Source organism: Sciurus vulgaris (genome assembly GCF_902686455.1).
Source record: "Sciurus vulgaris genome assembly, chromosome: 9".
NCBI classification, from domain to species: Eukaryota; Metazoa; Chordata; class Mammalia; order Rodentia; family Sciuridae; genus Sciurus; species Sciurus vulgaris.
Window position 1 is genome coordinate 26,256,749 of NC_136469.1, and position 14,341 is coordinate 26,271,089.

Here is a 14,341-nt window from a genome sequence, read left to right on the forward strand (position 1 = left end):
CTGAGAAAGTACCAGTGAAACCTTCAACTCTATGGCACCTTCCCTAAGCTTCATTTGTTAAAAAAATTAATTCTTACGGTTATGTATTTTGGGCCCCTTGCACTGAGCAGTGTGCACTCAATTAAGAATTGGCAGATGACACACACACACACACACAAAGGCAACAGAAGGAAAAACAGAAAAGTCTGTCTTTGTTAAAATGAAGAACTTTGGGGCATCAAAGGACACTTTCAAGAGAGCGAAAAGACAAGTCACAGAGGAGAGAAGCTACTCGTAGATCCTACACCTGATAAGGATTTGATTCTAGAACATATAAAGAACTCCTACCACCCAATAGCAGAAAGATAAACACCCCAACTGAAAATGAGCAGAGGTCTTGACTGGACCCCTCTCTACAGAAAATAGAGAAAGATGCCCAACCTCATCGATCTTCAGAGAAATGCAAATCAAAACCAGAACGAGAGACCCCTTTCTACCTACTCAATGACAATTAAAAAGAAGTGCTGGAAGGAGGAGAAGAGGTTGTAACCCTGTACTCTGCTGCTGGAAGGTAAGATGCTGTAAGTGCCGTGGAAACAGTTTGGTGGATCCTTAGTTCAGCACGGAAGGAGCGTGTGTGCAGCGATTCTACTCCTAGGAGTATATCCAAAAGAATCCAAAGAAGGAATGGATATTTTGAGGGCTATTTGTACACCCATGTTCGCAGCAGCGTTATTCACGTTACCTGAAGGTAAATACGACCTTCGTGTCTACCAGCAGACACGTGGAGAAACACAATATGGTTGGTTTCCTCCAGTTTTGGCAGTATGTTCTATAAAGTCAAAGCCAACACCAAATCAGTGAATAACAAACCATTCCTCCTAGGGAGAATAAAGGATTAGGGTCCAGAACATTCTTGTCAACTGATCTATTCCTAACCTTGCCATGTGTCTGTTCAAAGACATCTTAATAAGTATTGTTGACTCATTAACACTGAGCTCCTGGCCAGCAGCAGAACAACCCATGCCTGAATGAAACTCCTCTAACGCACGTAATTCCCCCATCGGGCACAACTTACAGCCCTCTTGACCCCCAGAACATCACTTCCATACCACACTCAGGGCCATTTTAATCAGGGAAATCAGCCAGACATTTTGTTCTACACCTATCATCCCAACTCCTCAGGAGGCTGAGGCAGGAAGATGGTAAATTCAAGGTCAGTCTTTGCAACTTAGTGAGATCCTGTCTCAAAATAAGAGATAGGGCTGGGGATGAAGTACTGTGGTACAGAACCCCAGCACTTAAAAAAAAAAAAAAAAATCAAAGAAACCTGGGAAATCATCAAGAAAAAGCCCAAAAGTCCAAAGTCATGGCACTAAATAGAAGGTCAAAGTGTATGTGTGTTTGTGTGTGTGTGTGTGTGTGTGTGTGTGTGTACAGTGTGGTAATGCAGACACTGCCTTATCTGAGCTCTGATGGAAGGTGCACTCTTGGTGACTTGAACTTCTAGCCACACTGAATGTGTCAAAGACTGGTGGCTAAAACACAAGGGAGTATTGATTTGAAGTTGCGAATAAAGGTACCTAGGAGGCAAATTCACACATATGAAATACATGAACCATGAGGATCCACATACAAATAATGGGCTATCATTCAGTCATAAAATGGAATGCCATCTGGATGTGTGTAGCAACGCAGATGACCACTGAAGACATCATGCCAAGTGACAGAAGCAAAACAGAAGAGGACAAAGGTCACCTGAGTTCCCTCAATGAGACATCAGCAATGCAGGCAGAATCACTGACCAGAGGGTACCAGGTGTTTAGGGGAGGGGGACTGGAGAGTTATGTGAATGGGTTCAGAGTTCCAGTCTGGGATGAGGGAAGGGTACGGAGCTGGATAGTGGAGATGGTTGTTCGGTGAAGAATGTGATTGGTGTCACTGAACAACACAATTCAAATGGCAAATTTCATGTTACATTTTATGGAAAACATCATGAAGAAGATTAAATGGATCATATTCATCTCCTGTGCAAACAAAATCAAATGCAGATGCCCCGAGAAAACTAGGGGAGACAGTCTCACTCATCTGCACCTCCCATGAAAGCAAGAAGCTTCCGTAACAGGTTTTCTCCCTTGGTTTATAAAACCTCCTTTACATTGGCCTATTTAAAAATATCAGCTCATTACTGAGGAAAACAAGTACATTAAAATGTGTGTGTCCATTGTTCGGCTTTATTTCATGCTTTTGGTGAAGATTGAAGCAGAACGGGAACGATTCTTCTGGCTCTTTGACAAGAGGGGCCACTTTGAGAATTGACGGATATTCCTAATTTTTCTTTGGAATAGAACTGGAGTGGAGGGGTGGTCTCAGGTCAGTACTGAGGTACACTGGCACCATGTGCTCCCTTTTTGTCAGCACTGTCTTTCTTCTCTGCCCCCTTCCTTCCTGAAAGCCCTCTTCTCCCGTCTCTAGAGAGAGCCACGTGTTAAAATATAGCTGTGGTTGCCACCCCAAGTCCAGCGTTCCCTTATTCTTGACCCAGCATTGACAAAGAAGCGTGGCTGAATATAAACATGAGTGAAATGTGCTACTGTGGAGTGCAAACAGTATGAAAATGTAAACTTAAAATAGGAAGGAATCCATTGCCAAGGGGGGGAAAATCTATTCAAATTCTTTCAATCTCTTAAAATACATCATAAAATGAAAAACGTTTCACGACAGAATAAGAGTTTGGCTTCTCTTATGATCGAAAGAAGGGTAATCACGATGGTCAGGAAAACACACTGAGCAGCTGTATTCGGTTAACAAAAGATCCCTTACACGATGTGCGAGGAAACTGGCACTCCTCATGTTCACGTTTCCTAGAAATTAGACAGTCTTCCCAACTGGAGGAGGTACCAAAAGAGACTGTTTTCTATTAATTGTGGCTTTGTACCAGTTGAGTTTTCAGAGCCAATTGAATCATCTTTCTTTTGGGACAATTCCCACCTACTATTATATGGGATTTGCATATACTGATTTATATGTACGCTGAAGTATGTACTCTGTAATGTGGTACAACGTGGTTTTTAGGTTCTTCAAAATCATCTATTTTTAATGCTTACAAATGCCCATTTCAGTAGATTCTTTCACACATATACATCTGTTTAGAAATTATGGGGGAAAAAAAGCATAACGAATAACTCTGCAGTTTGTTTTATGAAGGCTAATTAATAGGTACTTACTCATTAAAGACTAGGTCTGGTGCAAAATAGAGAAATTGGCTGTTCGTATGTTTGTACGATCTCCAGCTCAAGGCAAATGATGATAGACACATCCAAGAATACTGGATTAGGGTAATTTGGTCCTCAAGAGGCAAGTTTTTAAATCCTGAAGAACAGAACAATTAATCACAGAAATACACTTAGCATTTAAGTACATTCCAGGAAGAAGCTCCTTAAGTCAGCCCCTAACAGCTACCTTTACTCTAATAGACTGGAATCAATTCAACAGACATTTACAGAGCACCCACCCCAGGCCTGGCCCCATTCAACACTCCGTGGTAAATTCACCCTAAATGCTCCATAAGGGTGAGCTGCCAGGGCCAACTAAACCTGCAGAGTCTGGGGTTAAGAGCGGATGGTGACAACACTTAGCAGAGGAACAGCTGTCCTTGGCACCTGGTCCCTTGGGGGCCTCCTTTTGTTCTTTCCTCCCTGCCTCTGTGCCCTGCCTCTTGTTATTCATCTGCAGAGTTTCCCCCAGGCAAGCTCCACTTGAAAAAATTGGTCATCAGAGTCTTCCTCAATGTCAGGTGTCCTAGCTGCTGACCCACCACAGGTAACCTAAGAAATTGCTCTGGATTCACCAACCAGGACAACTCGATGACAATTCCAAGTCATGCTTCTGTAGATTGCTAGGGGCCTTACTAATAAAATCCTGCAGCACAGAAGTGACCCAGAGGTAGGAATTTCACACACAGTGTTAAGGGGGCTGGGGTAAGTGAGAGTTTTTGGACAGGAGGGCTGCTCAGGGTCTCTTAGGACTGGCTTACTAGGCCTTGGCTTACATGGCCTAGGCATAGCTGAGCCCTGGTTATGAGCTGGTAATACAGGGCTCCATTGTATCTTGACCAAAATAATATATTTTTACCTGATTAATACTTTGGGGATAAAATTTCCCATTTTAATTGCCAGCATCAGAAATGTCGCTGCTCTATAAACAATACTGAAAGAAGAAAAGAGCCCCTTAACTAGCCTCTACCTTCACACTCCATCAACTGGCCATCCATGCCAAACTCTGGAATGGGGCTGTAAGGGGCTCCAATTCCGAGGCACCAGGCACCAGGACAGTCTGTGGCCCTAGGCGATCCGCTCAGGATGAGGACTGCGCAGGGGACACAATCCTACCTGGAAGTACCTTTGCCCACTTCACGACTTGAATCATCTGTTTGCCTGCCAGGCGGTTGAGCGTGGACAGCAGGTTCTCGGCCGTGTCTGGCTTCGAGCTGTCATAGCCCGCGTACACAACCTCAGGCTCGATGTTTTCCAGGACCATAGCGGGGGACGGTGTGAGCGCGCGGGAAATGGTGGAGAGCTGGGGAACCAGCGCCGTGTTGACGGAGGGCTCTTTGGCAGGAGCAATGTAGGTCGTTCCTTCCTCGGGGCTCTGGGGGGGCGGGGGCGGGGGCTGCTGCTGCGCTGGCTGATCCTCATGGATGCCTTTTAACTTTCCCAACTTCTTTGACTTTCGGGCTGTGCAGGCAAATCACAAACGATACGGGCATATTAAAACTGCACGAAGTAAATTACAATGAACGTTGACTTGATGTCAGTCAAAGCTTACTGGCAGCCTGTCTTTGCTTCTGAAGAGTTCTTGTTGCACCAACAGGAACACAGCCTTTTAGATGTTTCTAACTGAACGGTACAAAGCCCAGCTGTGATCACTTTGGACATGGGGATAAGGACTGCCTGCCTGCCTTCATTCATTCTAGAGATGTGCACCGTTTATCTCTTTTAGCAAGATGCTACTTGCTCTGCACAGGAGCCCAGCTCATCACTGCAACATGATCAAGCCTCATCCAGGTCCTCCAAGGTGTTCATCCCAGTGGGGGAGGAGCCAAGAAGTGTGTCACAAAACTGTACTGCAATGCAGATAGAGACGAATCCCATGATAAAGTAGCTAAAATTTAATGAATGCTTACTAACACCACTGTTAGGCACTGTTCTAAATGTCCTATAAAAATTAACCAATTTAACAATTTTTATGAGGACTATTATGATTCTCATTTTGAATAAGCAAACTGAGACCAGAGAAGCTAAGGAACTGATCTAAGATCACACAGCTCACAGTTATGAAGCAGAGTTCAGAGGAAGGACAAATTACTTCATATGCTAACATGTTAAGAGCTGGAGAGGTGGGCTGGGGCTGTGGCTCAGGGGTAGAGCGCTTGCCTAGCATGTGTGAGGCACTGAGTTTGACTCTTAGCACTGCATAAAAATAAATAAATAATTCTTTAAAAAAAGAGTTGGAGAGGTAGATGGATAGGTTATTGGGAAGATGAATGAATGGATGCGTACAAAGAGAAGAAAGCTCAAAAGTTCCTAGAGTTGTGATAGTAACTTGAATTGTAATGTTTCTGACTTATTTAAAAATTCTCAAAGAACCAGACACTTCTACTTAATCCAAATAGACAGAACAAACTTACAGGATCCAAAGTGAACACAGAACAGGGCTATGCTACACCAATTAACTTGATTTTTAAAATCCCCTTCATAGGCTGGAGATGTGGCTCGGTGGTAGAGCACATGCCTAGCACGTATGAGGCCCTGGGTTCGATTCCAGTACTGCAATCAAGCAATCAATCAATAAAACTTTAAAAAATAAAAATAACCATTTGTATTTACGATTACAGGCATTAATATTTATCACATTCATCCCAGAAAAACCTGCAATGCAGATCAAAGACAAGCCATCACCCCACAGCAGATATATTTGCTACACAGTCATTAAATATCTGAATTCTAAGGCATTTAAAATTAACAAAGCAATTTTGAAGTTTCGCTCATTAGTTTGTACACTGTATCTTTCAATAAAAGACTTGACAGACAAATCTGGTTTTTAGAAATCTGGTTTCAATGAAAAACAGATGTATCCCATTCATATATGCTAATAGGAAGCTGCAGAGAAAGTTCGGGCCAGCAGTGCTGAGCAAATCAGTAAGTTCAACCAGGATGCCTCTGATGAATGAAAGACTAAACATAAACAACAACAAAATCAGCAGAGAGCCTCAAACACCAAGAATAGAGAAGGAAAGAATCAAGATCCAACCTAATCCAAAATGCCAGTCAACTGGGAATTCTATGAGAGTTCAAGAAAATCCTCAAGAGCATTGGTAGGTCATTGGGAGCAATTAGACACTGTTCCTGGGTCACATAAACTTCTTAAGACTCGGTTGATTTGTCTGGAAAATGGGAATGCTAAGGTCCCTCTCCCCTCTCTCACAGCTGGCTGTGACAAACAACAACGTATTAGAAATGATCACTGATATCGGAAATGATATTTCAACGTCACTTTCATTCTCGCTCAGAATCTTGTAAATATTAAAAATATTCTAGTTCATCAAAATGGTCTCATCCTTTATAAGACTTGATAAGATTTGATGATAATCATAATTTGATTGACTAGAAACAGCCAGGGGTGATATTTTCAAATTTATTAAAAGTGATATTTGCTTGCAAATTAATTATAAAATTCCTATTTGTTTTAGGCCTTAGGTCTATAATGCTGTGTTTATTCTCAGGGCTGACTTAAGGTCAATGCTATGAAATTCCATGAAGAATACTTAATATTTTCTCTAGCACTTACCCAGGCATAACCTATCTATGGCATAACTTATTGAGCAGATTGTCAACATCACATTGAACATTTTGGTTTTACTGAACTTTATACTTTAATTTTGTGAATATGTGTGGGACACCTGGAATTCAGGAATAATCTATATTTACTTAAACAGTTCAAGGTAATCAATATCTTCAACATGCAGCTTCTTCAGTCAAGCCTATTTACCCAACATCTTTTCTAAAAGCCCAGGGAGTACAGTTTAAATAATTAATTACATTAGTCAAAGTAACCTTTTTAAAAATGTGTGAAAATTTTATACTAATACATGCAATCTCATTAAATTTAAACTTTTCAAAGTTGGCAATTATGTCTACATACTCCTAATAACACCATACACTCCCTGTGATGCTTACGGGTACTAAACAAATGGATAAGTTTGTTTCATCTCCAAATGTTAATCAATTTAACAAACTATTACATATAAAAAGAATTCATTTACTTCCCTGTGGGAAACACAGGCCAACTTCTGAGATTGTGAGATAAAACCTTGGAGTTGCCGTTATTCCTTTTCGAAATTTCTACTGTCTAATGATCCATTTGTGGAGTTATACTCTTAAATGTCTTCTCCAAAATACAAGCTAAAATTTATTGAACACTTAGTTTCTGAGCACAGTTCCACATGCTACTTATATGCTTTGAGCATGCCGATGCTCACCATGACCCTATGACCAGGCACTATCATTTATTTCCATTTTTTTCAGGTGAAGCACAGAGAGAGATGAAGTACTTTTTCACAGCTATAGAGCTGGTTAATATAGCACTGGGATTTGAATCCAGTCTTGGCTCAGAGCAGTAACTTCTATACTATGTAGTTCTTCTTCTAATCCTTTCCTCTAATTTGTATTATTTTTATACTTTAAGATTAGCACAAGTTTCAAATCTAAGTATATAACTAAGATGCTTGCTAATTACCCAGGAATATTTTTGGCTGAAGATAATAAGCATTGTTTCTATTATCCAAAGTATCAGTCAACATAAATTTTGGGTCTTATCACTGTTTAGCACCTTACTACCTTAAGGTGGAATTAATGGCCCCTGGGCTTGGGGACCTCATGAGCCTAGGAGGTCAGAGCTATGTTCTTTCTCAACAGCAGCTCTATACCCTACTTACATGTGTGCCTGAGCGTGCGTGTGACTCTCTCTCCCAATCTCACTTCAACTCACTGAAACGAGGAGTCTTGCTGTTCAACCTGGATGTTACCATAACTAGTCTGTGCTCAGTGACTGCCCTCAGGTGCCAAGTCGTTAATTACTAATGGCAGTGTCTTGGCAGCCAGGTTCCCCTGGCACTGTGAGGAGACAGATCTCCATAGATTCTCCACGGAGTTCTTGCCCCAGGAGCTGGCAATGGTGAGGCCCTGCTTCCTATCCTGACCAACATGTGCAACGCCTAGCAGGGAGCCTCTTGGTGGGGCTCTAAAATAATTGTGAAAAACTTCCAGTGGCACCTCAAGATTCACTAAGGCCTTGAAACACACTTGGCAAGATTTCCTGCTTGATCAGTACTACCTCCCGGGGCTGATGTGACCCTCGACACATCCTCTAGCCAAAGCACCCAGGGAACAGAAAGATGGCTACCCACAGCGGCCCCATGAAGACGATGAGATCCGCAGTGTTTCCTAATACTTGCATCACTTACAGACGCGTTTGTCCTGGAAATGGTGAGCAGGACAACTACCCACAACCCTCCACTAGTAGAACACAGGACGGACATCTAGAAGAATAGAGATTATTTTCCCCCCATCATATCCCTTCACGGGAAAAAATTAAAGTGAGAATTCTGTCATTTCACAAATGTTTTCCTGTCTTGAAATTTAAGGTCTTGGCAATAAACATCAGAAAATTATGCTAAAACGTGTATTTTCCTGTTCATGGGTCACGTGTAATTACAGCCCACAGGACACTGCCCCGCATCCTCCACCCACTGTAGCAGGTGATTTCTCTCACCACCCTCATACCTGGGGCATCGATTTCATCCAAATGACCCCGACTGTGTTTCTGTAGACTTCACTTCACCTTCCTACTGCCAGAGGAGACACAGGGGGCAACTAAAGATTCCTATGTCCTTTTTCTACAGGTTTAATTGGTTGTACAGAAAAACCCTCCTAATCTGTACTAATAAGAAAATGAACATCTAAATAGTCCTCAAGGCAGTGCCACTAATACAACAGGGAGAGGGTCCAGGGCAAGCTGCTCTCATGAATAAATAAATAGCTTCTCTACTGACTACAGCACAACGGCATTTCAACTGGTTAGATATTCCTAGAGTGGTTAACAAAGTTGAAAATGGGCTGTTTCCCACAGTATTCCCAAATATTCTCAGATCAATCTACACAGCTTAACAAATTAACATGTATTATTAATTTTGTTAGCCCTGAGAGCCTACTAAGGCAAACACAAACCCAACCTTTGGCCACTTTAAAAGACTTTCCAAATGAATGGATTTCCTCCACATATTAAATTTTAATGTGTATATAAAGCTATCCATATATATATCTTTATCTTTAGCCATAATAAGTACAAGTTTGTTGCTGTTGTTGTAGAATATGTTTACCAATTACTTAGCAAAAAACTAACATCCATTGTGTGGGGAGTTCCCAGATTTGCCAGCAATGCCATGTTAACAAAAATCTGAGCCCTGACAAGATTAGAATCTCAAGAGAAGCTGAATCAATAAAATAATTAAATTTATAAAGCTGATGATGATAATTTTTAGGTGAGGATGCTGACAATATATGTGGAGAGAAATGGCAGGGAGAAGTTTTCTCATCGCCTTTGGGGCTGCCACTTTCCTGCCTCTCTAGGGTAATTCCCACCGTGCTTTGGGCATGAGTTCTTGAGAACCAGATCACCTTCATATATGGAGATCTATCAACAGTCAAGTGCCACTAACCCACCCAAGGGAGCCTTCCTCAGCCAGACACCAGAACTGAGCAGAGGCTTGTGGGAATCAGAGGGAGTAGGAACAGGGTTCTCTGATTAAAAGGTTCTGGACGATGCCTTTCCTGTGACAGAAATCCACCTTTCCTGCTGGACACAGGGAGGCAGAAAGGGCCTAGCCAGGCACTTCTGGGTTAGACAGATAATCAATCTGATTATTTTATGGCACTTTTGTTTTCTGTATTCATATTCTCCCCAGGGAGAATTCTCACTTTTTGTCTTATACAGGAGTCAGATTCAGGAGTGTGCGTACACACGGGAACAGATGTGTGAAAACTCCATCCTGGCCCAGGGTTTTAAAGGTGAGACAGCTTCTCTTCAAGGTGTGGCCAGGCTGGGGGTTGTGTGAAGTCAAGCAAGAGCCTCAGAGGAAGAGGAAACAGTCAGGGAAGTAGCCTCTTGGTGATCAGCCCAGGGCATTGGAGAACACTTCCAGAACTTTCTTTGGCTGAAACAGTGGTTGGTTTTGGATCAGGACAAGCCAGAGCATCACTGGGCTGAAGCTCTCTGTGCACCTCTTAGGAGGGACAAGGGCAGGGGCGGGGCAGTGACATGACTGGAGCCTTAACACCAGGGTCCGGTGGACATTGGATTATTCTGAGTGACGATTCCTACATCCCCACCATAGCTGTGCTGAAGTATCAGAGGGAGCAACAAAGTGATAAAAGGTCCCCCTTTGCAAATCCCTGGATAAAACAGGAAAGCAACAAGGAGGGAAAAGACTGGAATTGACTTAGTCCGGAGTAGAGGCTAAAGGCGATGAGAAACCCGATAGCAGTTCTGAAAACTTGAAGGGACATTTGCTGAATCATGTTGAGTGGACACAATGCATTTTTTATGATCACTGAGGCCAAGATAAGATACGGAGAGTTTAGAAGTCAGAAGAAGGGGTTTAGATCAGTCCTCAGGAGAATTTCCTCCAAGCATTCTGGAATGTGTTATGGAGAGAGTCTGGAATGTACTACTCGCAGGAACATGCAACACTCTATAAACTCCGAATCGTAGGCAGACAGGCACCTGCTCCCAAGCACAGGTCTGCCCTCAGGATGAAGAGGGATTGAGCTCTGGAGACCCAGGGGCCCACCATGGAAGCCAGGGAGACCCACCAATGTACATTCCAGCTTCACATTCATCTGAAAGGAACATCTCTGATTTCTATTTGTCTGAGAAACAGGAATAAATCCCTTTCACTTACAAGTAAGGTAAGACACGATTTTAGAAATATTTCTCCACGATATGCACAGAGAGCAAATACTGTGATCTCAGAATACACACTTGAAGGAATATTCAGCATTGCAGAAAAAACAACAAACAAATCCACCTAAAGTTCTCTATGTTCCCTCTTTCACCTCACTCCTTTTTAGAAAGGAGTTTCATCACTGTAATGCACAGAACTGTTTGCTCAGTCCCATATTTAAAATATACTCTTTGGCTTCTCTGAATTCTACAAGTACACAATTTGCCTTGTGGGGAAAAGAGCTATCATTAATTGAGTATCTTTATGCCAGGCACCAAAATAGCATCTTTTAAAAAATACCCCATTCAATTTTCCTATGCACTGTGTGAGGTAGTGATTTGCTGAGTAAAAGCATAGTGCTTGGTTGTGGTAGTTAGGGTGAGAAGCACATGAAAATCTACAACAGAGAAACCCCATCATACCAGTAGTTCACATCTAAGCAGGTGGTCAAAGGGGCCAGAAGGGGATCTAGAGGCAAAACAACTTTCTCAGTTATCTGCAAGGTTATCACTGGTCACCTCTAGTGACAGTAGCTTGTCTTTTAAATAAGTGGCATATATCACCCTGAACCAATATGGCGGCTTTCTTTTCTAATTCCCTCGACAGTGCAGTCAACCTCTGCAGTCTTGGGGACAACCTGGGCTTTTTGCATCTGCTCTTGGTTAGGATACCTTAATTCTAACTGAGGAGAAATCTAAAAGGCAGAAATCAAACCAGTCTGTCTTATAAGATCTAAAATAAATTGGAGGAAGAACTTTATTATCTCTTCTTGAAAACAAAGTTTCTCCAAATTCCATCGCAACACATAATTGAGCTTTTTGGATATACATATCTTTTAAATCAATTAGCATTCTTTAGAAAATACAGATTATCTCCTTTGTAAATTATTCTCTGGGAATAACTGTTGGATTGATAAATGTGGGTATGCTAAGCCTCTAAGAAGTTTTATAACATACTTAAAATAAAATTTAAAAAGCTGGCTCTGTAATAGTTGTGGCCACCCAGCCAAGGGCCCCTCCCTCAGTTAAAAAGTGAATTCTTTTACAGCTGCAAGGGCTGCCTTCTTGGCATGTGTCTGAGCAGAGAATTTATTACACCAAGCACAATCTCATTGGGTATGCAAGGAAGACAGTCTCATTAGAAATGGTTAGAAACATTACTGTTGTAACAAGGTCACGGAGGTGAACACAGTACAAGTATGAAGCAGAAGGCGGTGACCTGGAAACAGGCCACGGCACCCCGCTTAATTGACTGAACTCTCCCAAGTTCTAGCCTGATCCTCACTAAACGTAGGCTGAGCAGGATGAGTCAGATGCAAGAACCCATGCTGGGTAGAAAACCCAAAGGGTGGGCCGGGCCGGGTACAGACCTTCTCAAACTGGAAGTCAACTTGAGAGGGATTCACTTTAAGCAAATACGATCTAGAAATATCAGAGTTGAGGGTTGGGGGCGTACAGCTCAGTGGTGGAGTGTGGGCTTGGTATGCACGAGACCTGGGTTCAATCCCTGGCACTACAAAAAAAAAAAGTTTACCAAAGAGATGTCTGAGGGGGATATTATGCTAGAAAATGGTATTTTTTCCTTACAAAAAATTCAACAGAATGTTCCTGAAAGAGGTGCCCAAAGAATATTTAAAATATAATACATGGACTTTGCTTTGCCCCTGGCTTTTCCAGCCTGTGTGGGTGATCGTGCTTGTTCTCCCAGCGTCTGCTGTCATTTTACTGCACTGGAGTCCACATCTTGGTCCCTTTGGTCCCCAGGTCCCTTGCAACTTGGGACTGGCCTGAGAACTGTGAGGTGACTAAGAATGTTGCCTGAACTCAATTTCAGATTTTTTCCTTTAAAGGATCAGCATCATTTATGTCCCTAAGAAATAAAAACTATTTATGAGGGATGGAAAAATATACAGATGAGGATACTAATCTAGTTTCATCTCAAATACTGATTTTCTTGAAAAATACTTTGACTTATTTTCTCCAAAAAATGTTTCTCCTCGTCAAACATATTCCTCATAGTTCAAAACTTTCTTTAAAATGATTACTCAAAGCTATATCATTATAATTTTAATTATTTTTTCAAGGATTATTCCTTAACAGCATATCTTATAAAAATCACATTAATTTGAAATAGGTCATAAATAATCCTTGCTGTTATTTATAAGAAAAGCAAACTGGGCAAATTTTACTCAAGACCATCAATGTTGCGACTACAACTGAATGATCAAAAAAATCATCAAAATTGTTTGCTAAGAAAAGGTGCTGAGAAGTCAGATAATCAAACAGAAAATAACACTCCTCTGAATGGATAGAGAAGTCATGTATTTCACAATTGGTATAACACAGAAGATAGGACATATTTCTGAGTATTATTACTCTAATATTAAGGACATTTTACAAATGCTAGAGAGGCCAAACAATTTTTAAAGTCTTCCAGTTAGAGGCTAACACCAACATAAAACAGGATGAACTTAAGTACAAATTAACAAGTTCACAGGATGCCACTCAAGTTGGGGGTGGATTAAATAGGCCCCGGGAAAGAGAAAACCAATGTTAATGTTTATATCTTTAAATAAATATTATTCCACATTTTATTCCACTGACATTATCAGGGTGAGTCTAAATTAAGAATTAATAGTAGCCAATGATGCATGTACTTGAAAAAAAATAGTTATTTTTCTAGGCTGGGTTCTCTTCAGGATACAGGCTGACTTGGTCTGGGAACTCCCAGATCAAGCAGAGCCAAAGCGAATGGCCTTTCTTGAATAGGTGACCCTCTTGTAGTTGCTCCTCAGTTTTCCATTCCAGCTTTCCTTTGCCCCCAGGTTTGGTCCTGCAGCATCCTGAGGCGCTTTGATGATGTCTTGGGCTGGCCAGTCTCAGGGACCCAGGCCAGGGAGGGGGCGATGCAGGCCTGCCCTGCCCAGCTCTGTTGACAAGGCTCACTTCTATTTTTTCATTTGGTATTCTGCCACAGTGTAAATTCCAGAGCTTTGATGACTCTCTCAAAACCTAATTCAGCACAGCCGGGTGAACAAAAGCTTCTTTAAAAGAATATGCTTTCCATTTTGGTTTCCAAAGTATTCTTCACATTTACATCATTTAGCAACACCAAAAAAAAAAAAAAAAAAGAATTTTCACTACAGAAAGATAGTTCTTAATAAACAAGATGCAAACTCATTGAAAACAAACTTGTAGGAGAATTTAACAGTAAAGGGCTTGCTATTTTGGGCAATTCCTTATAATGGTTATTTTCTCTTTCACATCTGACAATAAACCATGGACTTAGATGGAAATGAGC

The 14,341-nt window shown here is 41.6% G+C and overlaps 1 protein-coding gene across 4 annotated transcripts in view; it reads right to left on the reverse strand.

Moving 5' to 3' along the window:
• Window positions 1-14,341, reverse strand: part of NR3C2 (nuclear receptor subfamily 3 group C member 2) — a 330,269-nt gene that overhangs the window by 58,332 nt on the left and 257,596 nt on the right. For all 4 annotated transcript variants that reach the window (XM_079154578.1, XM_079154580.1, XM_079154577.1 and 1 more), the window contains exons 5-6: window positions 4,371-4,715; window positions 3,207-3,351 (exon numbers count right to left, since the gene is read on the reverse strand). In XM_079154578.1, coding sequence (XP_079010704.1) covers window positions 3,207-3,351; window positions 4,371-4,715 — 490 coding nt within the window. The remainder of the gene's footprint in view (window positions 1-3,206; window positions 3,352-4,370; window positions 4,716-14,341) is intronic.